Source organism: Bubalus bubalis, chromosome 13 (genome assembly GCF_019923935.1).
Source record: "Bubalus bubalis isolate 160015118507 breed Murrah chromosome 13, NDDB_SH_1, whole genome shotgun sequence".
In the NCBI taxonomy this organism is placed as follows: domain Eukaryota; kingdom Metazoa; phylum Chordata; class Mammalia; order Artiodactyla; family Bovidae; genus Bubalus; species Bubalus bubalis.
In genome coordinates this window covers 45564343-45590171 of record NC_059169.1, presented here as the reverse complement: position 1 = coordinate 45590171, position 25829 = coordinate 45564343, and the positions used below count along the sequence as shown (strand labels likewise).

Genomic DNA, 25829 nt, shown 5'->3' with positions numbered 1-25829 from the left:
ACTATTGGATATCTAACTAGAAATGTCAAGTACTTAATAGGGTATTTGAATCTATCTTTAAGGAAAACTTTAAAGCTAGACATACATAATCAGAGTTCATAATTGACTCCCAGATAGTATTTAAAAGTATAGAAGTAAATGCAATTTTTATGTGATGCCCCAGGTCATTGCAACATCAGAAAGTAGAAAGAATGAGCAATTATTGAGTAAGAGTGGCCAGATTGTGTCAAAGGCTGCTGAGAAGTCAAGTAATATGAAAACACAAATGACAGCACTCTTTGGAGTGATCATGATTATTTCAAAGAACTTTTATTACAGAAAGATGATTCCGACAAAGTACATTTAGCAACTATAAATGATGACTACATATTTTTGCTGGGAAAAAAGAACAGGGAACTGGAGTAGTTGGTCAAAGGAGTATGAGATATTTTGTTTTGCTTTAGTATGTCTGAAGGAATGAAAATTTGTAGGTTGCTTGGAATTATCCAATATAGAGTAAAATTCATAATAGAAAATGTAGAAGGCATAATTGCAGTAGAGAAGATTCAGTATAAAGAAAGATTGGAATAAAACCAGAAGCACTGTGATCAACCCTTTTTTAAGGCAGAAACACTTGACATACTGTAGCAAAAATAAAGGCTTTCAGAATAGATTACAACATCCCCTCCATGTGTTTTACTTGACCAAAGGTAGTAACATGAATGTACGAGTTTGTGCATGTGCAAATACTTCTTTAAATTAACAAGATTTTGACTTAAAAGTTGCTGAAATAAAAAGGTTTTGTATTTTCTTAACGTTGTACCTTAAACTGTGAATGCCATGGTAGATCAACTGACCATGAAGCTAAATAATATTTAAGATTCATATATTAGATTTCAGATATATGTATTGTTTGTGCATTTCTGCTTTAAAGACACTGTTTGAAAACAGGTCTTTTTTGAAGAAGAATAACTTTAATATACAATTTTAAAAAAATTCTTGTACTCTAGTATTATGGAAAATACTATTTCTTTGATAATGGCCTTGTATATATCATTAATTAATCACATGGCAAGCAAATCAGAGAGACAAAAATAGGAAAAAAACAAAGAAGTAACAAACACTGGTAATCAGTCAGCTCAGTGAGCTCAATTCAGTTGCTCAATAATATCCGACTTTTTGCAACCCCATGGAGTGCAGAATGCCAGGCTTCCCTGTCCATCACCAACTCCCAGAGCTTGTTTACTTATGTCTATCGAGTTGGTGATGCTATCCAATCATCTCATCCTCTGTGTTCCCCTTCTCCTCCTGCCTTCAATCTTGCCTAGCATCAGAGTCTTTTCCAAAGTGTCGGTTTTTCACATCAGGTGGCCAAAATATTGGAGCTTCAGCATCAGTCCTTCCAATGAATACTCAGGACTGATTTCCTTTAGGATTGACTGGTTTGATCTCCTTGCTGTCCAAGGGACTCTCAAGAGTCCTCTCCAACACTACAGTTCAAAAGCATCAATTCTTTGGCATTCAGATTTCTTTATAGTCCAACTCTCACATTCATACCATACATGACTCCTGGAAAAGCCATAGCTTTTTTTTTTTTTTTTTTTGTATGTCATTTTTATTTTATTTTATTTTATTTTTTTAAATTTTATTTTATTTTTTAAACTTTACATAATTGTATTAGTTTTGCCAAATAGCTTTTTGATTTATTTATAACTGCTATTTTTCCATTGATTCATTCTTTGTCATTTTCTTTGCTTTTAATTAGTGGTTTTGTCTTTTTAGTTGTGGCTATAATTTTTATAGAAAAACAGTTTTTGTGTTTCTTGTATCTGATCAGTTGTCACACATTCAGTGGGACAAATAGTTGAGGACCTCTCCCTTCTTGTATTGCTGTAACTAACATTAACAAAATATTTTGGAATAAATTTCTTATAGCCTTGCATAGAGAGCATTAATTCTTATAGGACAGAGGTAATATCTGTTTCCTTATGTTAAATTCTTATGTCTCCTTGTTATTTTTAAATTTTTAATTTTCTTATTATAAATAATACTCCTCTAAACCTAGGTCACATTTTGTTATCCACTTCAACCTTTTTATTTTCTTTCACATTTTGCTACAGAAAATAAATATTTATACACATAGACATTACTATTTATTTATGTTAAGAGTCAGTAGGTATGCTGTTAGAAAGTTGTGAGAAATGGTTCTCCTTGTTGCCTCAAAAGAAATAAACAATTATGTAAAGTTTAAAAATAAAATAAAATAAAAAAAAAAAGAAATAAACAATACCAATTCCAAGACATGAAACAAAGTCTATCTGTGTATCTCCAAACTTTTAAATAATTTCTGACTGTGGTAAAAGTGAATTTACCTAAAGACTTTTGGTGTGATCCTACATACAACTGTATTTTTTTAGAGTACCATGCTTTTACTTACTCAAATAACTCATTAGAAAAGAACATATCAAAATGGATACTTACATATACTTTTAAAATGCATCTATAACAAATAAATATATATGTACCCATTACAAAGATCCATTTTACTAAATTAGTTAAAACCAGTGGAAGCAATAGTTACAAAATGTTAAAACTTTTTTTTTTTGCATAGCAACATGTTCTTATATTGTGTCTTTAAAAAAGGAAATATAGAAAAATAAGTGAATTAAACTGAGTAGCCTCCTTGTGATATGTATATTGTATACATAATCATCCATTCTTTAAAATGAAATTTCCATATTTTTCCAATTCCTTTGAAATTATAACTCCCCTGGGTATCTAAGAAAACATGAAAACTTTTATGCAAAATTCTGTTCCTTACTTATTTAAAAAGATAATAGAAGTCATTCACCATTTCTTAAAGTACATCTCAATTAAGTATTTCTTTGATTTTGCCTTTTCCTCTGGTTCTTTCTATAGCTAAGTCAATTGAATTTATTTCAGTATTAGCAATTCTACTTCAATAGAGAGTAAAATAAGCATTATTGCTTCTGAATTTTTTAAAATATAAATTTATTTATTTTAATTGGAAGTTAATTAAAATATTCTATTGGTTTTGCCATACATCAACATGAATCCGCCACAGGTATACACATGTTCCCCATCCCGAATCCCCCCTCCCTCCTCCCTCCCCGTACCATCCCTCTGGGAATTTTTAAAATGTCTTTTCTTCCATTCTTTTCTCAAGCTTATTTTGTCTGCCACTGTCCCCAACTAAGATCCATAGCCTCTACCAAAATTTGCTTCTTCTTTTTGTTTTTCTAAACCAAATTAATATAATTTATGCTTCATAATAGCATGTTAATTTTGAATAATAAAGAATATCAGAACTTAAGAAATAACTTCTATAACATTATAGACTTAGTAACAAACATAAGAATGCAGATAGTGAGAATGAGGAACTGAAATATGCTTAAGTGAAGTTGGTTAGTTGCTTCATGATTATATTAATAAAAGCAAACTCTTACTGTAGTCTACATTTATGCTTTGGCTCTAATCAATCTTTTAACATGTTTTCTTTTCTGCTAAAACTTCCGTCATTGTGTTTACTTTTCTTTTTACTTTAGAATTTCTCTGTGTGTGTGCACTCACCAAATAGAAAAAGAAACTGCTAACTATATAAAAACTTATAGGTTATTTAGTTTAACTTTACCCTAGAAGCACATATTCCTCCCCCGCACCTTTTTTTTTTAATTTTAAACATTGCTAAATCTCCTTCGCCTTTGCATTCTTGTCTTGGTGAGTAGTTTATTATGTTTTGCTTAATAATATTATAAGCAGCTCATATCTGGCCTTCCGAATATTGGTCTGTCACTAACCTGAAATGTATCATTTAAATCTATAGGAATTATAAAAAGATAAGTTAAATTCTTCTCTCAAATCTCCCTGAAAAATCAATCCAAGGACTATTTCTTTTTAAAATAAACCCGTACCACACTAGGAAAATGTAGCTTCTTCTTCCTTTAAATATTTTTAGTATTTTAAAATATTATATATTATGTAATTTTGTGTAAATATATATGAGTCTGCTGAAGAATCTGCCTGCAATGCAGGAGACCCTAGTTTAATTCCTGGTCAGGAAGATCCTCTGCAGAAGGGAATGGTACCCAGTCTATCTAGTATTCTTGCCTGGAAAATTCCATGGACAGAGGACCCTGGCAGGCTACAATCCATGGGGTCACAAAGAGTTGGACATGACTGATTGACTGACACTTTCACTTTCAAATATGTGTATAATATATATTATGTATAATACAAAACGCAGTATAATCACATATGTAGTATAATAAGATACATAGTATATACATACAAATCAATGAAGGTAAAAAAAAAAAAAATCTCCATACATTAATCACTGTCAGAATTAAGAACAAAATCTGTATTTACTGGTTCTAAAACCCATCAAGAAAAAAGTGTCTTCTGATCAACATATGGCTTTTCTGAAGAACCTTAAGATGTTTAGCAGCTTTGAAAATTCATGTAAAGGCTGGAAAATTCTGGATTTAATTCAACTTTTTAAAACTCTGGCTGGACATTGAGGTAAATAGGAAACTAACAGCAGAAATAAACACTGCACTTATTTCCCACCAGAGAGAACAGAAACAGTATCAAATGCAACTAGAATAGTCTGAGTTATACAATTTACTGGAAAGATGATTATCATGTTGATTCTCAACTTACTCATTTGTTAAAAGATAATAATAATGTTTACTACATAGGGATATTATAGACATTAAATGAGATAAGTTTGGTGACTAAGGAAAGAAAGAAAGAAATGTATGTTAGTTCCAATTCCCTCACTCTTCCTTTCCCAGCCTTTTTTATAAGAATCTTAAAAATTTCTATATTCAGAACATTTTAATGATCTTCCAGTTTAGACAGTAAATAAGGAAAGAACATATACTCACAGTAGAAATGTCTCTGCATATGTTCATATCTAGCCAGCCCAGATTTGCAGGAAAACTGGATTTTTCACTAGCTCTATGACTTTGAAAAATCACTTAACTCTTTTGAACCTGTTTATCTCTCTGCACATTATCTTGCAATTGTGCTTTTTAAGATTAGAAATATTGTGTGGAAAGTGCTTATAAAGGCATGTAATTAATTAATTAATATTATATCTAAAGACACTGTTTTTATGAAAAAAAAATGTGTTTTACTCTTTCCTCCTGCACATCTGTTGCTTGAAAATATACATAAACTTATGCTTATAATGATCCCAGTTTGAGAGATGAGGAATGGAAAGTAGATAAATGATGTGTTTATCTCTATCAGGCACTGTGATAAAAGGCAAAAGTGTTTACTAGTTAGTTTTAGGAAAACACAATAATGATTTGTTTTCTGATGTTATTAAATATTGCTTCACTAATCAAAGTAAAGCAGTTGTACCAATCAGAATTAAAAAACTATGTGTAATGCATAGGCTTAGGAACAAATAAGCCAATAGAATGTACATCTTTGTTCTAATGTAACAGTGAAGAAGATATAAAAATATATAGAGATGTAAATGTAGGAGGAACTCCCACTCTTAATGACAAAAAAGTGGACAAGGAGTGTATGAACAAAAGGCATATTGTGAAAAGATGGGATTCTGGTCATGTTTTTGGCCTCCTCTGGTATGTGTCCTACTATATATAATGATTTATGAGCACCAATTTGACTCCAAGCTCCCTACATTTCAACAAAAAAGCTGAAATGGATGGGCAGGATCAAAGTGACGAATTACCACATCATCTATCATAAGTTAATGGCTATCTACTTGTTTTGGCTACTGGTGATCATTGGCCATTTCTATTCAGAAAGAAGATGTCCATGCTCTGAGAATATCTGGTATCAGAACATATCTGGGATCTAGAAAAATCCAGTGCATGACTTTACAATCCATTCTTTGTCCAGTTACCAAAATGCCTGTTCAGTTCAGTTAATTCACTCAGTTGTGTCTGACTCTTTGCAACCCTGTGGATGGCAGCACGCCAGGCCTCCCTGTCCATCACCAACTTCTGGAGTTTACTCAAACTCATGTCCATTGAATCAGTGATGCCATCTAACCATCTCATCCTCTGTCATCCCCTTCTCCTCCCACCTTCAATCTTCCCCAGCATCAGGCTGTTTTCAAATGAGTTGGTTATTTGTGTCAGGTTGCCAAAGGATTGGAGTTTCAGCTTCAACATCAGTCCTTCCAATGAATATTCAGGACAGATTTTCTTTAGGATGGAATGGTTGGATCTCCTTGCAGTCCAAGGGACTCTCAAGAGTCTTCTCCAACACCACAGTTCAAAACCATTAATTCTTCAGCGCTCAGCTTTCTTTATAGTCCAAATCTCACATCCATACATGACTACAGGGAAAACCAAAGTTTTGACTAGATGGACCTTTGTTGGCAAAGTAATATCTCTGCTTTTTAATATAATGTCTCTGCTTTTTAATATGCTGTCTAGGTTGGTTATAACTTTCCTTCTGAGGAGTAAGTGTCTTTTAATTTCATGGCTGCAATTACTATCTGCAGTGATTTTGGAGCCCCCCAAAATAAAGTCTCTCACAGTTTCTACTGTTTCCCCATCTATTTGCCTTGAAGTGATGGGACCAGATGCTATGATCTTTGTTCTCTGAATGTTGAGCTTTAAACCAACTTTTTAACTTTCCTCTTTCACTTCATCAAGAGGCTCTTTAGTTCTTCTTTACTTTCTGCCATAAGGGTGATGTCATCTGCCTATCTGAGGTTATTGATATTTCTCCAGGCAATCTTGATTCCAGCTTGTGCTTCTTCCAGCCCAGCATTTATCATGATGTATTCTGCATATAAGTTAAATAAGCCAGGTGACAATATACACCCTTGCTGTACTCCTCTTCCTATTTGGAACCAGTCTGTTGTTCCATGTCCAGTTGTAACTGTTGCTTCCTGACCTGCATACAGGTTTCTCTGGTATTCCTATCTCTTCAGAATTTTCCACAGTTTATTGTGATCCACAAAGTCAAAGGCTTTGGCATAGTCAATAAAGCAGATAGGATAAATTTGCATAATTCATTTAGGTGGGATTTCCATAAATTTTCTCTTTTCTTTTACTTTATTTGACTAGCCAAATGAAATACAATTGTTACTTTCTTCATAAATATTCATTTATTTCCCAGTTTTGGCACAATGTTTTTTTTTTCCTTAACTTTCCATTCTTAACCTGTGATCCTACTTCCCTCTCTCTTCACTTTTTACAACAGGTTATGCTTGTCTATTGTTTCCTGATTTTCTAATTCCCTATCTTACGTTTTTAGTATTATGTGAATTGTTGAAAATGTCAATGGTGATTTGGATTCAAATGGACAGGCTCCTAATAAACCTCCTAATAAACCATACAAAATATACACCCACAAACACACAATATTATCTATCATTTCAGAGGACAGAGCCACCTTTAAACTTATGTTTGAATGCCGTGAAATACCAGAAACCCTGAGTTAACAATGTTATTCATGGATGATTTTTCAACATTGGAAGTTATTTTACAGACACAAGACTCTGAATCAGGGAAAATTAATTATGCTTTTTCTTATAAGTTGAATGAACTTGATATTTTATCATATCACCTGTGTCCTGCATAACTCATCAATAAAATGAGGTGGATCATACATTTGGTGTGTGGGTTTTCTTTAGTTCCAATTATAAAAGATATAATTGTCCCAATTGCCAAATGTTGTTTCTTCACAATTTTCTGCCATTCAGTAATATATCTTTATCCTTCTATAAGCATTTGAAATCTCATGCTTTGAGCTTTTAAGAATATTCTATGGAGATGTATTTTTCAGAAAATGATCATGCTATTGTATCTTACGTTAGTAAGCTAGATACTAGACAGACATGTAGTTAGATCGATCATCAAAACAGGGAGGTGGAGAATTATTTTGCAATTATTATATTGCAAATAATTGCAATATTCTAAAAATCTTTAAAATATTCTATTATATTAAGTACTTTACCTATATTATCTAATTTGAGCCTCATAAAATTTTTGTGTGGTAGTATAATTTGATTTGATAAAGAAATTAAACTTTAGAGAAATTGACATTCCTACAGTCATATAGGCATTATTAAGTAAGTGGCAGATTTGGGAATCAGAACCATCACCCATCAAATAATAGTAAAACATTGGCTGTAATATTTAATTTTAGCACAGAATTTTTCAATCGGTCTTAGCTACGAAAACAGCATCTAATTACCTGAGGTGGAAGGAGTGGCAGTCTTATGAAGGCCAGAAGCATACTCAAGTCATTGCATCTCCTCTGCATGTCATATTTGACCCACATCATTAATGCATGGAAGATGGTTTCTTCATCGGGAACATTGACATCATCACTGGCCAGGAGTTTATGGAGCTCCTCAGCTGGAAGCAGTAGAAACTCTTGATTTCTTATAACTTCCATTATGTTTTCCTAGAGAGAGAAATAGTTTGGCATAAATTTGGCCTCAGTTTTATTTAGCTAGCAAAGCCTCCCAGAAAGAAATGAGAAAAGTAGTCAATAACCTTTGATTTCATTATAACATAATCCTTGAGACATAATCCTTCAGAAGCGAGAAGCTGTTAAGATGAAAGCATTGTAATTGTAATTGGAGTGTAAATGTATCCGAGAGAGCACAGATCTTGTAATAACTGGAGGATTATAACATTGAGCTTTGTTATGCAGGCAGAATGTACTAAGTGATTAAATGTTCAAGTTTCAAGTGGACTACTATGTAAGATTTTGTGAATATGAAAAAATAGCATTTTGATTTATTAAAAGCTTGACTATATATACATCAATCAGAAAGTGGGAATAAAATTACACAGATCTAACACTATAAGATGCATCACTGTTTATTCAAAAGGGAAAAAAGAGAACAGAGCATAAAAAGTCACAAAATCCCATATATTTCACCTTCTTAATAGCTCTCAAACCTCTCTCCTGACAGTTTCTGTGACTTAATTTAGATTCCCATTTATTTTCTAGCAGATTGCTGCCATATCTTCTAATGACTCTGCCTGACTCTATCCTTAACTTCTCTAGTGGTCCCACTGTACTGTTGTGAGAAGGGTATTTCTAAAACATAAATGTGCTCTTGACACTATTCTAAAGTTTCGCTGTGCTGTGTTTTGTTTTGTTCTGGTTCAAATCTTTTGGTTAAGCATATTGGTTCTTTATAACCTGATCTCTTTCTGATTCTAAACATTATGTTTCCAAACTTGTTGGCACTTCTGCCACAAAATTACTCTAGATTTGCCTTATTCTCACTCCATTGCTTAAAATGGCTATTAGCCACCTTTGTTATCCTAATTGCTTTCATTTTTCAAGATTCAGTTCAAAAACTAAATATGGATATGTATATCTATATCCATATATATGCATATGCATATCTCTCTACATATATATATATATATATATATATATATACACACACACACATCTCTCTCTCTCTCTCTCTCTCAAGACCTCTCTGTTCACTCCCATTTGATCTGGCTGCCCTATCTTATATGCATGCACAGTGTATGTACATGACATATCAATTACCAAAATTCTGTATAATCTTTGATGTACTTAGGGATCTTATCACAAAGTTTGAGCTCCTTGAGACAAAGACTTTGAATTAACCTTTTATATCTAGATTCTGGAACATAGCCAGTGAACAGTACAGATTTATTGAATAAATATATTTATGATCTTAGAGAAAAATAAATTTGGAGATAGTGAACTTCAGTGCAGTGTTTTTCAAACACTTTCTAAAAACTACTTGTTGAAAATCTTACATTTCATCACAGTGTCTTATGTGTCTAATAAATGGTAAGAGAAGACAAAGACTTGACTATTGGCCTTTACTTTTGTTCCACATTCCTCCATGTCTCCTGAGACAACCCCAAGGAAGATAACTAAGACTTCTCAGATAATAGTTTTAAAGCCGCAAAGGTGGCATAAATCTCTAATGGATTATTTTTTTTAATGTAAAACCTGAAGTAGTGGCACTTCTCTTCCCCAAAAACCTTGGTGACTTAGTCTCCTGCTCAAACATAGCAGAGAGGCAGCAAGTGCAGATTCATCTGTTTGTCAGAGCAAATTCAGACCTGTTTGCTCAAGACCTGACCCATGTTGTGAATGTATTCTTAGAATCAAATCCAAGGCTTGAAGTGTCTTCAGCTTTCACAAAAGCAATCAACTTTTACTTTCAGATCTTTAGCTATTTTTTTTTCTTACATTTGACCTCATAGAATAGCCTATTCCATGAAGTAATTTTGCTCCCTGTGTTTCCTGTGTGCCTAATACAATACTGTGAAAATTCAAAAATCTTTATTGTCAAAGCTATGTTTTTGTCCAGTAGTAGTAGTAATTTTAGTGGCTTGATTGTGGCTGACTCTTTGCAACCCTATGGACTGTAGCCCACCAGGCTTCTCAATCTATGGCATTCTCCAGGCAAGAATACAGGAGTGGGTTGCATTCAGATGTGAGAATTGGACCAAAAAGAAGGCTGAGAGCTGAAGGACTGATGTTCCTGAAATGTGGTGCTGAAGAAGATTCTTGAGAATCCTTTGGACAGCAAGGGGATCAAACCAGTCAATCCTAAAGGAAATCAACTCTGAATATTCATTGGAAGAAATGATGCTTAAGCAGAAGCATACTTTGGCCATATGATGTGAAGAGTTGACTTATTGGAAAAGACTCTGAAGCTGGGAAAGATTGAGGACAGAAAGAAAAGGGGGTGGCAGAGGATGAGATGATCTGATGGCATGATTGACTTGATGGACATGAGTTTGAACAAACTCTGGCTGATAGTGAAGGATAGGTAAGCCTGGCATACTGCAGTCTGTGGGGTTGCAAAGAGTCAGACACAACTGAGCAAGTGAACAACAGCAACAAAATAGAACCCACTTGCCAATGCAGGAGACATAAGAGATAAGGGTTTACTCATTTTCACTATATTGATTCTTCCAATCCATGAACATGGTATATTTCTCCATCTATTAGTGTCCTCTTTGATTTCTTTCACCAGTGTCTTATAGTTTTCTATATATAAGTCTTTAGTTTCTTTAGGTAGATATATTCCTAAGTATTTTATTCCTTCCGTTGCAATGCTGAATGGAATTGTTTCCTTAATTTCTCTTTCTGTTTTCTCATTATTAGTGTATAGGAATGCAAGGGATTTCTGGGTGTTGATTTTATATCTTGCAACTTTACTATAGTTATTGATTAGTTCTAGTAATTTTCTGGTAGAGTCTTTAGGGTTTTCTATGTAGAGGATCATGTCATCTGCAAATAGTAAGAGCTTTACTTCTTCTTTTCCAATTTGGATTCCTTTTCTTTCTTTTTCTGCTCTGATTGCTGTGGCCAAAACTTCCAAAACTATGTTGAATAGTAATGGTGAAAGTGGGCACCCTTGTCTTGTTCCTGACTTTAGAGGAAATGCTTTCAATTTTTCACCATTGAGGATAATGTTTGCTGTGGGTTTGTCATATATAGCTTTGATTATGTTGAGGTATGTTCCTTCTATTCCTGCTTTCTGGAGAGTTTTTATCATAAATGGATGTTAAATTTTGTCAAAGGCTTTCTCTGCATCTATTGAGATAATCATATGATTTTTATTTTTCAACTTGTTAATGTGGTGTATTACATTGATTGATTTGCAGATATTGAAGAATCCTTGCATCCCTGGGATAAAGCCCACTTGGTCATGGTGTATGATCTTTTTAATGTGTTGTTGGATTCTGATTGCTAGAATTTTGTTAAGGATTTCTGCATCTATGTTCATCAGTGATATTGGCCTGTAGTTTTCTTTTTTTGTGGGATCTTTGTCAGGTTTTGGTATTAGGGTGATGGTGGCCTCATAGAATGAGTTTGGAAGTTTACCTTCCTCTTCAATTTTCTGGAAGAGTTTGAGCAGGATAGGTGTTAGCTCTTCTCTAAATTTTTGGTACCCAAAGCAATTTATAGATTCAATGCAATCCTTATCAAGCTACAAACAGTATTCTTCACAGAGCTAGAACAAATAATTTCACAATTTGTATGGAAATACAAAAAACCTCGAATAGCCAAAGCGATCTTGAAAAAGAAGAATGGAACTGGAAGAATCAACCTACCTGACTTCAGGCTCTACTACAAAGCCACAGTTATCAAGACAGTATGGTACTGGCACAAAGACAGAAATATAGATCAATGGAACAAAATAGAAAGCCCAGAGATAAATACACACACATATGGACACCTTATCTTTGACAAAGGAGGCAAGAATATACAATGGATTAAAGACAATCTCTTTAACAAGTGGTGCTGGGAAATCTGGTCAACCACTTGTAAAAGAATGAAACTAGAACACTTTCTAACACCATACACAAAAATAAACTCAAAATGGATTAAAGATCTCAACGTAAGACCAGAAACTATAAGACTCCTAGAGGAGAACATAGGCAAAACACTCTCTGACATACATCACAGCAGGATCCTCTAGGACCCACCTCCCAGAATATTGGAAATAAAAGCAAAAATAAACAAATGGGACCTAATTAAACTTAAAAGCTTCTGCACATCAAAGGAAACTATTAGCAAGGTGAAAAGACAGCCTTCAGAATGGGAGAAGATAATAGCAAATGAAGCAACTGACAAACAACTAATCTCGAGAATATACAAGCAACTCCTACAGCTCAACTCCAGAAAAATAAATGACCCAATCAAAAAATGGGCCAAAGAACTAAGTAGACATTTCTCCAAAGAAGACATACAGATGGCTAACAAACACATGAAGAGATGCTCAACATCACTCATTATCAGAGAAATGCAAATCAAAACCACTATGAGGTACCATTTCACGCCAGTCAGAATGGCTGCGATCCAAAAGTCTACAAGTAATAAATGCTGGAGAGGGTGTGGAGAAAAGGGAACCCTCTTACACTGTTGGTGGGAATGCAAACCAGTGCAGCCACTATGGAGAACAGTGTGGAGATTCCTTAAAAAACTGGAAATAGAACTGCCTTATGATCCAGCAATCCCACTGCTGGGCATACACACTGAGGAAACCAGAAGGGAAAGAGACACGTGTACCCCAATGTTCATCGCAGCACTGTTTATAATAGCCAGGACATGGAAGCAACCCAGATGTCCATCAGCAGATGAATGGGTAAGAAAGCTGTGGTACATATACACAATGGAGTATTACTCAGCCATTAAAAAGAATACATTTGAATCAGTTCTAATGAGGTGGATGAAACTGGAGCCTATTATACAGAGTGAAGTAAGCCAGAAAGAAAAAAACACCAATACAGTATACTAATGCATATATATGGAATTTAGAAAGATGGTAACAATAACCCTGTGTACGAGACAGCAAAAGAGACACTGATGTATAGAACAGTCTTATGGACTCTGTGGGAGAGGGAGAGGGTGGGAAGATTTGGGAGAATGGCATTGAAACATGTAAAATATCATGTATTAAACGAGTTGCCAGTCCAGGTTCAATGCATGATACTGGATGCTTGGGGCTAGTGCACTGGGACGACCCAGAGGGATGGTATGGGGAGGGAGGAGTGAGGATGGTTCAGGGTGGGGAACACATGTATACCTGTGGGGGATTTATTTTGATATTTGGCAAAACTAATACAATTATGTAAAGTTTTAAAAATAAAATGAAATAAAAAAAAAAAGAGAGAGAGATAAGGGTTTGAATCTTGGGTCAAGAAGATCCCTGGAGGAGGGCAAAGGACCCACTTCAGTAATGTCTCTTGGAGAATCCCATGGACAGAAGGGTCTGGCAGGCTATAGTCTCAAAGAGTCAGAAATGATTGAAGCAACTTAGCATGCACATGTGCATGATACTTATTTACTAAATGAGCCAATTGTGTGCTCTGAGATTTAGTACCACCGAATTTCTCTAAAGAGCTTCAATAAGATAAAGAAGTTTCCGAAGAAACTTTGAGAGAATTTTTGTTCATCTATTATTCCAGTTATTCAAAAATCTATGCCTTTTTAAAACTACATATGAAATTGTATAGCTAGACCATCAGTATATAGTGAGGGGTACCATAAAAATCAGCTCTGTGAAACTTTTAGCAGTGCCTATCATAAAGATATTGTTCAAGGATTTCATTTTATTTTATGGTGTACTCTTACAATAACGCTTGGGAGAAATTTCTTTCAGATTTTAGTAGCAAGAATAATTGCACTTCTCCTGTGTAAATTGGTTTGCTTTTATCATGGATGTTGTAAATTATGAAATTGATCAGATTCATCTTTTTATTTGGCTTCTAGAAAACTTTGAGTCAAATTGAAATCTAGCAGAGAGTAAGGCTATAGCCTTTTATGATTTGATTACTTTTTCAGACAGCTCTGGTAATAGCGTTATTAAATACTACTACAGCAGATTTTCTTCTTCTTTTTTTCTTACATCTAATCTAGATTGCATTCTTGTAATTTTGTATCTGTATAAATTATACTATATCTTTAGGAAATAAGAAATATTTTTAAGTATTGCTATAAATAAACTATACATTGGAAGATAATACTGGATATGACTGAATCCATCACAATGACACATAGATTATATTGTTTTCATTATTATTTTTTTATTTTTTATTATATATATATTGGCATGCTGAAATTCATATCAGATCAGATCAGATCAGTCACTCAATTGTGTCTGACTCTTTGTGACACCATGAATTGCAGCAAGCCAGGCCTCCCTGTCCATCACCAACTCCCAGAGTTCACTCAGACTCACATCCATCGAGTCAGTGATGCCATCCAGCCATCTCATCCTCTGTCATCCCCTTCTCTTCCTGCCCCCAATCCCTCCCAGCATCAGAGTCTTTTCCAATGAGTCAACTCTTTGCATGAGGTGGCCAAAGTACTGGAGTTTCAGCTTTAGCATCATTCCTTCCAAAGAAATCCCAGGGCGATCTCCTTCAGAATGGACTGGTTGGATCTCCTTGCAGTCCAAGGGACTCTCAAGAGTCTTCTCCAACACCACAATTCAAAAGCATCAATTCTTTGGCACTCAGCCTTCTTCACATCCAACTCTCACATCCATACATGACCACAGGAAAAACCATAGCCTTGACTAGACGAACCTTTGTTGGAAAAGTAATGTCTCTGCTTTTGAATATGCTATCTAGGTTGATCATAACTTTCCTTCCAAGGAATAAGCGTCTTTTAATTTCATGGCTGCAGTCACCATCTGCAGTGATTTTGGAGCCCAGAAAAATAGAGTTTGACACTGTTTCCACTGTTTCCCCATCTATTTCCCATGAAGTTCATATATATATATATATATATAAAACCCATCAGGTCTCCTTCCAATGATATCTTTCCTAATATTTCCTGTGTTATTTGCAGTTTAGCTTGTAGAATCTAATAATTTAAGTGTCATTATTTTTTATTCACTAAAGAAGAAAAATATCTTTTCACACTAGTTTCCTTACATCTTAGCTAACTCTTTGTTGCCTGAGAAGATCAAATAATGAGAGACATCAGTACATTTTGAGCTGTTTATTTTTTTTTATGTTACTTTTATTATAAGTTCATTCAATCATTCATTCTACACAGTTTTATTGAACACCTAACATTTATTCCTGGATAACTGTAATGAGGAGAATGAAATTAATTTTCATCAAATGTTTACCACACATGGGACAGCTAGACAATGTGCAAAGCATGGGAAATGACTGTCCTCAAGTCTGTAAAAGCTTGTTTTTCAAAAATACCTGGAATATTAGGTAGGAACATAAAGTAGAAAATGAGAAACAGAAAGAAATGTATTCTGACCAGGGGAGACCATATAAACAAAGGCATACTAACACATAGATAAAGGGGCAGAGGTAAAAGTCAAGCTGCCAAAAGCCAAGGAATGGTAAGGATTGCCAGCAATCACCAGGAGTTGGAAAAGGCAAGGAAAGATTTTTCCTAAACTTCAGAAAGTTTCTGGCCTTGCCAGCATCTGGATTTCAGAATTTTAGCCTCTAGAATTGCAAGAGAATACATTTTCATTGTTTGAAATTACCCAGTGTTTGGTACTTTGTTATGGGAGCCCGAGGAAAATAACATATAAGAGAAATTCTAAAAATAACTATGCTAAAAGCTCTCACATAAACCTAAGAAAAAAATGGCAATTATTACCAATCTTTTGACTAAACTCTTTATTTTATAGAATAATATCTTTAAGAAATATCAGTTTTCTAGGGGTAAGATCTAATTAGACATTTTGAATAGCCAAAAAACACATGAAAAGATGCTCAATATCACTTATTATTAAATAGATGCAGATTAAAATTATAATGAGTTGTCACCTCACACTGGTCAGAATGGCCATCATAAAAAAAAACAAAAAAAAACAAAAAAACAACTACACACAATGAATGCTGGAGAAGATGTGGAAGAAAGGGAATCCTCCTAAACTGTAGGCAGGAATGTAGATTGGTACATCCATTATGAAGAACAGTATGGAGTTTCCTTTAAAAAACTAAAAATGGAACTACCATGTGATCCAGCAATCCCACTCCTGGGCATTTACCCAGAGAAAACCGTAAGTCAAGAGTGTACTACACTCTACATTGCATTGAATGTAGAACAATACATTGTCCTTATTGACAATAGCCATGACATGGAAGCAACTTAAATATCCATCAACAGGGAAATGGACAAAAAGACATGGTACATATATGCAATGGGTAATATTAATATTAATTTGGCCCATAAAAAGGACCAGAATAGTGACATTTGCAGAGATGTGGATGGCCCTATACATTGTCATGCAGAGTGAAGTAAGTTAGAGAAAAATATCATAAAATATCACTTATATGTGGAATCTAGAAAAATGGTACAGATTAACTTATTTGCAAATAAGAAAGAGAGAAATAGAGTCACAAATGTAGAGAACTAATTTATAGTTATTAAGAGGGGAAGAAGGGGTGGGATGAATTGGAAGACTGGGATTCACATGTATACACTACTATGTAAAAAATAGATAAATAATAAGAACCTACTGTTTATTACAGGGAACCCTACTGAATGATCTATGGTGACCTAAATGGGAGGGAAATTAAAAAGAATAAAAAGAATATATGTATGTGTTTAACTGATTCACTTTGCTAAACAGCAGAAACTATCACTACATTGTAAAGCAACTATATTCCAATAAAATTAATTTCAAATAAAAATGAGTAAGACCAGTTAAAAAAAAGAATTAGCTAGCGTTCCCATGACCCAAATGAGTGTCAGGGATAGGAAAAAGTGGTCTGATCTTTGGATCAACTTATCTTTACATACATTTTCCCCATTCCCTCTAAAATTTAAACTTTCTAATAATGCAGAACAGGGAGAGACTTCTCTCCCAAGTTATCAGGGGCTAAGAAGTAACACCTTACAGTTGCTACACTGGTTTTACTGTCAAGACTCTAACCTTTCAGGTTAAAACCAATTTTCCTGGGCTTTTGATTATTTGGCTTCTGTGAATTTTTAATGCTTGTGTCAAAGTTGCTGCCTAAGCTCTTGAGCACTACCTCAGAGTTCAAAGGGAAGGGATTCATTAGGAGATAGTCACACCTTGTTCCTTTACAGATAAGAATCCTGGGGCTCAGAGAGACTCATACATAGTCATACTATTAGTCAAGATAGGGATGAGATTAGGAATTCAGTCTTTCATCTTGTTATATTACCTGGGCTATCCATCCTTCTGTTATTTTTTTCTTCTTGTTCTTTCTGCCCATCTAGTTTAGACTTGCTTGCTTACTTAGATCTATGCAATGTTATGCACCCTGATTCCTGAGTGCTTACTTGAATCATGTTTTCAACTCGTTCTTGGTATAACTGGATCCAATAATGTAGCCTGGTAATTAGGGAGAGTCAATAGATTAGTATTGACTTAGTAAATTGGATAGGATTTAGATCCTGTCCTGACTATCTGCTGGCTGCACATTAGGAATTTAAGTTTCTTGGCTGTTGTTGTTTAGTTGCTAAGTCGTGTCTGATGCTTTTGCAACCCCATGGACTGAAGCCTGCCAGGCTCCTCTGTCCATGGGATTTCCCAAGCAAGTTTGGGATATCCCTCTCCAGGGGATTTTCCAGGGACTGAACTCATGTCCCCTGCTTGGCAGTGGATTCTTTACCACTGAGCCACCTGGGAAGTTCCTTATCTATAAATGAGGATAAAAATAGTAGCACTAGTGTGAACATTCGCTTCAGTCATGTCAGACTCTTGTGGATCCCATGGACTGTAGCCCACTAGGCTCCTCTGTCCCTGGGATTCTCCAGGAAAGAATACTGGAGTAGGTTGCCATTTCCTTCTCCAGGGAATCTTCCCCAACCATGGATCAAACTGGTGTCTCTTGCATCTCCTGCATTGGCAGATGGGTTCTTTACCACTAGCACCACCTGGGAAGTCCTGTGAGGATTAAGTTTGGAGATTAATACTTTTCTTAGAAAAATACCTGATACATAGCAAGTGTTATATAAGCATTAGCCAGTAGCTGTTCTGCATCAGAGTTTACCCTTCCTTTTAGGCTTTTACTGGTAGCTGAATTCAAGTTCATAGTTCTTTATCTTCCCTATTTTCTTTACTAATATTCAGTCAACAAACTTTTATTTTTTTTCCTATGACTAGTATGTTTTTAATACTAAGAAAAGAGAGATAAGAAAAATAATAAAGAAAAAGATTCTGCCTCCTAATACACTTACTTTACAATAAGGAGGACAATATGATGTTGAAAGAGAAGTATATACATTGTATGACAAGATAAAAAAAAAAAGAGAGAGAGAGATTTCATGAAGTCCAATGGATGAGAATGCATATGAAATAAAGGAGGCCAAGGAGGAATTTGAATTAGGACATACATAATTTTTCTCTATAAAATAACAATTTCTAAAATGAGGAAATATTTCTCATAGAACCATAGATTTGGAGAATACTAAATAATATTGATGTTATCTAGTCTAATACTCATATCATTACCTAGCAGGGTTAAGAAATAAAAATTTCTGTGACTTCACATCATCTCAAAATGGAAGCAATCTTTGAAGTCACTTAATGTGCACAGTACATAATGTTGTGCAATGCTTGCCTTGCAATTATGTTCAGCAATAGGAAATCTACTGCTGGAAGAAAGCTTATACTACTGTTAAAAACTGTCAGAAAACTGAACTCATTTTGAAGTAAAATTGTCTTTCTTGCAATTTCTCACATTGTTTCTAGGGCAAATATATTATTATTGTATTGCTTATCTTTACACATACTTGAATATTTAATTCTGATTTACATGTTATAAAGACTAAAGAACTATTACTTTTTAACCTCTCTGAACGATCTTAATCCTCAAAATCAGAAAAGTAAGCCTGAGGAAAAGACACAATTTTCACTGAATTTTCTCCGAAATACCTACTTTTGTTTCCTTTGTTGTGGTTGTTTAGTCCATAAGTCATGTCCAATTCTTTTGTGACCCCAAGGATTGTAGCCTGCCAGGTTCTTCTGTCCATGGGATTTTCCAGGCAAGAATACTGGAGTGGGTTGCCATTTCCTTGTACAGGGGATCTTTCCTACCCAGGGATTGAACCCCTATCACCTACATTGCAGGCAGATTCTTTGCCACTAAGCCACCAGGAAAGACAACTAAAATGAAGCTTTGCCAGTTTTCATAGTTAATTCTTTACCACCCACTAAATATGTCTACTTTGTTGATAGAATTTTTTTCCCAAAATACTTGAGTAATAAATTTCAAAAGAAGCATTTTATAATAACCCCCAAACTTTATTCAGTATCAAAAATGGTTTCTGATGGTCATCTTTCAAGATTATATGTGGGAAAAGATAATTTTGTTATAAGTCCCTTAAGAAATACATGTCTATGATGAAGTATTTTCTGAAAAAATGTTGCTAAAGAGATAAGACACATTAGAAATTGTGATGGAAAGATAAATTATTTTTTTAGTAAAAAGAATTGGATAAACCCTCAATTCTAATACTTCCTAGTCATGATTTCCTAGGCAAAGACATTTAATTACTCTGATATCTCATCTCTTCACCTTAAAAATAGGTTCTATAACAAACACCTACCAAGGAACCTTTTGTAACTTGCTATCAAGCAAATTAGGGGGAAGAAATTAGAAGGAAAGAAAATCCTAAGTCATGCAATGATATGCAAGGTATGTGCAAAACTATTTTGGGGCAATTCTTGAAATTCTTGTAATGATTTGGTCTGCTTCTGCTTCTGAAGACATACTATTCAAAAATTGTAATATGTGATACATATTATCTACTAATATAAGTTAACAGAGTGCGTAGAAATTATTTATAAACTTTACCACCAAGAAGGAGCTTCCCAAGTGGAGACAGTGGTAAAGAATCTGCCTGCCAATGTAAGAGATGTAAAAGACATGGATTTGATCCCTGGGTCAGGAAGATCCTCTGGAGGAAGAAATGGTAACCCATTCCAGTATTCTTGCTGAGAAGATCCCATGGACTGAGGAGCCTGATGGGCTACGGTCCATATTGTCACAAAGAGTTGGACACAACTGAGCATTTGAGCACACCACTAAGAAAAGCAAACCCAGTTAGCTAAACAGGTATACATCTATTTTGTTGGGGATGGGGAGGTTTAATATTACTATTGTCAAATATGTAATTGCTTTGTAAACTGTGTAACACTGCATGAATAAATTATTAGAGTAATAGTATTTTTTTAAATTATTAACATCAGACACATTTACTCCTTAGTAGAAGCCAAACCTGTCTTTTTCCCCCTTCCTTCATAAATTGCCCTGCATCAGTATTTGTCAGGTTTCTTTTAGGTGTCTTATAGAAATCACTGAGAATGTCAGCAACAGGAAAAGTTAAGAGGAAAGTAAAAAATCTCTGGACAGTCTTAATGAAAGCCACATGTTTGTGTCAGTTCTGGGAGAAACAGTATTATTGCCAAATTAATCATGAGAATTTAGCCTATGTATGTATTCAAACTGCAGAAGGAACTGATGAACCACTCCAGTACTCCTGCCTGGAGATTCCCATGGACTGAGGAACCTGGCAGGTGAGGTCTATGGGGTCACAGAGAGTAGGACATGATTGAGTGACTAACACACACACACACACACACACACACAAAGGCACACACACAAAGGTATTCAAAAGCATTTCTTTCATTGCAGCAAAGCATCCAGGCCATCTGATCACATAAAAGTTTTCTAAGAGAAATTACATTGCTTGATGAAAATATAAAAATAATAATCCTTTACAACTTTGAAAGAAAAAGAAAATTTTATTTCTAGATATTTCTGTCTTCCCTCAACTTGCAGCAAATTGACTTTTAGAATCTATTTTGATATGTAAGAATGTATATTTTATCAGGTAGTACATAGTCTGTACTTAGAACAAACTGAAAGAAAATTTATCCTTTTCAACAGAAAACAGGGTGTTTTTTTTTGTTTGTTTTTGTTTTTTTTAGGACAAAAAAGGATTGTTTTGTCAACCTAGATTTATATAGTCTTTTTTTGTTAAGCCTGTAAGACTTATCAGGAAAGTCTGTTATATGCACAATCTAAAAGACTCAAACAATTGAGGTAAAAATTATATGTAGGAAAGAAAGCAATCAGTATGGATCTTGCTTACATAATCACATTATTTAGCAGTGAAGATCAGCATTAGCTTTCTCCATCAGAATACATTACAGTTTTGCAATCTTAAGGTCTAAATGATCTCTACAGAAGCATGTGGAATTTTAATTGTAATTCTGCATACATTTATGGCTTAATAAAAGGATTTAGACTATTTCCATCTGGGGTGTACTAATTCATAATTAATGTTAAAAAAATCACAGCAGAGCAACTTCTCTTGTATTAATCCATTTTAAAATATTTTAAACAGCAGACATAATCATTGTTAAAAAATCAAGTAAAGTTCAAAGCTATAAAAATTCTTCCAAAAAACAATGAAATGGAAATCAATGAAAAAGAATACATTACTTTATGCAAAATAATTGAAATAATGAAAGATAATCCTCTTAATAGTTATTCATATATGTAATAATTATCCTTTGATTTTTCCAAATAATAACTTAACACATGTCATTGATTTATGTCTCAGCAAATAAAATAAACATTAGCTGCATTAAAACATATATTGTTACATGCAATCATTAAATATACAAGTTGGTGCCAAGCATAATTCCATAGAATATTATATTTTAAAAATGAGATGCAGCAAAGTGAGACAAGAACTGTTGCGGAAAAATAGAAGTTCATACCTCACACAGGCTATGTGCATTGCCATCCCAGAGAGTTTCAATATGGAAATGGTTATTCTTTATTTCTAAAAAATACTCTAAATATACATTTTTACATTTAATAAATCTATTAAATAACTATTTTCTGATGATTTAACATAAAAATATTTTTGTATATTTATTTCCTTTCACTGCTGTAACAAATTTTTTGACTTCACAAAAACATCCATTTATTATCTCTTAAGAGCTTTCTAGGTGGCTCAGTAGTAAATAATCCTCCTGCCAATTCAGGAGATGTGGGTTAGATCCCTGGGTTGGGAATATTCCCCTGGAGAAGAAAATGGCTACCCACTCCAATATTTTTACCTGGAAAATCCCATGGACAGTGGAGCCTGGCAGGATCACAAAAGAGTCAGACATGACTTAGTGACTAAAGAACATTACCTGGAAGTTCTGGAAATCAGAAGTCCAGGAAAAGTGCAGCTGAGCTGGTTCTCTGCTCCAGGTTTCATAAGAGCAAAATTAAAATGTAGACAAGGCTCTATATTTTTGGAGTATTTGAATCTATTTAGAAGTTCATTTAGGTTGTGGGATAATTCAGTCCTTATGTGGTTGTGGGATTGAGCTTCCTGTTTCATAGCTGGCTCTTCCTTGGTTATTCTCAGCTTCCTGCTTTGCTTATTGCATACTCCTTCCTCCGTCTTTAAATACAGCAAAGGCAGGTTGAGTCTTCAAATTTCCAGTCTCTACTACCCGCCCTCAGCCTCAACTTAATTACTCTGCCACTTCTCTTTGATTCTCCTGGCTTTGCTTTTGTGTTTAGGCACTCATGTTATGACACAATGATCCCAGATAATCACTGTATCTTAAAGTTGGTTGATTAGTCAACTCAGTTCAATCTGCTAAGTGCCTTCAGAGCAATATCTAGATTAGTGTTTGATTGAATAATTAGGGGATTTTGGCAGAGAAAAGCATTTTTAGGATTCTTCCTACCAGTTTACCTCACTGTCAGGTTTATCAATTTTTCATGCTTGCTTTTTATTTAAGCACTTAGTGGTTAAAGCTGGTGGATGAATCATTATCCTCACCAAATCTGTCATTCAGCTAAATTTACTGCATATCTAAATATATTAAATGCTGTTATTAGGAAATTAAATATAAAGGTGAAAAGATGTGGCCACACTCCCATTGAATTCAAAATATTGTTGAGGCTTTTTATGATTGAAGAAATGAGAAGGAAAACTTGGTTATTTGGTCAATAGGAAACTAACATTATCTAGTCGAGTTTAAATTTCTCAGAGGTGATCATCTATTCCTAATTACTTTAATTAGAATTGAATGATAAGACATTATTTAAAAAATTCTTTACAGAAAACATTCAGTTCTCTAGGGGACCACTGGTCCCTCTCTTTAGTTAGCCCCCAACTCCCTGGTGGCTCAGATGGTAAAGAATCTACCTGTAATGTGGAAGCCCCATGTTCAATACTGGGTCGAGAAGATCCTTTGGAGAAGGGAATGACAACCCACTACAGTATTCTTTCCTGGAGAATCCCATGGTGTTGCAAAATATTGGACACGGCTAGGTGACTAACACATACATATACACACACATTAGTCATGCTTACCTGTGAGTCAAATTAGAAACCCAAAAGAGGGTATTAGAAAGCTAGGAAAATAGCCCCTAACCATTCCTCATGGTCCTATGGTAATGAGGCCCCAAACCATTGGATCCTTACACTGGGTTGCATCAAGTTATGCTCTAAGTTAGCTCTAAGCTGATTGGAGAGGGAAATGGCAACCCACTCCAGTGTTCTTGCCTGGAGAATCTCAGGGACAGAGGAGCCTGGTGGGCTGCCATCTATGGGGTCGCACAGAGTCGGACATGACTGAAGTGACTTAGCAGCAGCAGCAGCTCTAAGCTGGACCCTGACAAAGACAGATATCCTGTAATGCAGTGAGTAATTAAGGCTTATGACTTCAGTGAAAATGTGTGTGGAGCCCTTCAAGATCACTTCATTTTAGAGCCTGAAGAGATCTTTGCTGTTCTTGTTCAGTTGCTTAGTCATGTATAGCTCTTTGTGACTCCATGGACTACAACACAACACACTTCCATGTCCTTCACTCTCTCCCAGAGTTTGCTCAAACTTATGTCTATTGAGTCAATGATGTCATTGGACCATCTCATCTTCTGTCACCCTTTTTCTTCTTGCCTTCAATCTTTCCAGCATCAGAATCTTTTCCAATGAATTGGCTCTTCCCATCAGGTGGCCAAAGTATTGGAGCTTCAGCTTCAGCATCAGGGTTGTTTGCTTTAGGACTGAATGGTTTGATCTTGCTGTCCAAGGCACTCCCAGAATCTTCTCCAGCACCACAGTTCAAAAGGATCAGTTCTTCATCTCTCAGCCTTCTTAATGGTCCAGCTCTCACATCTGTACATGATTACTGGAAAAACCAGTAGTTTGAACACATGGACCCGCTTTGACTATATGGACCAGCTTTGACTATACAAACCTTTGTCATCAAAGTGATGTCTCTGCTTTTTAATACACTGTTAAGGTTTTTCATAGCTTTTCTTCCAAAGAGCAAGCATCCTTTAATATAATGGCTGAAGTAACTGTCCACAATGATTCTAGAGCCCAGGAAAATGAAATCTGTCACTGTTTCCATTTTTCTGAGATCTATTTGTCATGAAGTTATGGGACCAGCTGCCACAATCTTAATTTTTTGAATGTTGAGTTTAAGTCAGCTGTTTTACTCTCTTCTTTCATCTTCATCAAGAGGTTCTTTACTTCCTCTTAAATTTCTTTCATTGGGCTGATGTCATCGTCATATCTGAGGATATTGATATTTCTCCCAGCAATCTTGATTCTAGCTTGTGAGTCATCCAGTCTGGCATTATGCATGTTTTGCTCTGATAAAGTTAAATAAACAAGGTAACAATATACAGCCTTGATGTCCTCCTTTCCCAATTTTGACCAATCCACTGTTTCATTTCCCGTTCTTTTACTTTTTGACCTGCATACAGATTTCACAGAAGGCAGGTAAGGTGGTATGGTATTCCCATCTCTTTAAGAGTTGCCAGTCCAGGTTCGATGCACGATACTGGATGCTTGGGGCTGGTGCACTGGGACCAACCAGAGGGATGGACTCGGGAGGGAGGAGGGAGGAGGGTTCAGCATGGGGAACACATGTATACCTATGGCGGATTCATTTGATATTTGGCAAAACTAATACAGTTATGTAAAGTTTAAAAATAAAATAAAATTAAAAAAAATTTTTCCACAGTTTCTTGTGATCCACACAAAGGCTTTAGCATAGGCAATGAAGCAGAAGTAGATGTTTTTTTTTTTTTTTTTTTCCTGGAATTCTCCTGCCTTTCCTATGATCCAAAAATGTTCTTAATTTGGTCTCTGGTTTTAGCTTGTATATCTGGAAGATCTCAGTTCATGTACTGTTGAAGTCTAGTTTGATGGATTTTGAGCATTACCATGCTAGCATGTGAAATGAGTACAATTGTGCAGTAGTTTGAACATTCTTTGGCTTTGTCTTTCTTTGAGATTGGAATGAAAACTGACCTTTTCCATTCCTGTAGCCTCTGCTGAGTTTTTCACATTTGCTGGAATATTAAGTGAAACACTTTAACAGCATC

General features: G+C 34.9%; 1 protein-coding gene across 1 annotated transcript in view; it reads right to left on the bottom strand.

The window, feature by feature from the left end:
* KLHL1 (kelch like family member 1) overlaps positions 1-25829 on the bottom strand; it is a 273341-nt gene that overhangs the window by 198010 nt on the left and 49502 nt on the right. The window contains exon 3 of the mRNA XM_044926884.2: positions 8188-8400. Within this exon, the coding sequence (XP_044782819.1) occupies positions 8188-8400 (213 nt within the window). The remainder of the gene's footprint in view (positions 1-8187; positions 8401-25829) is intronic.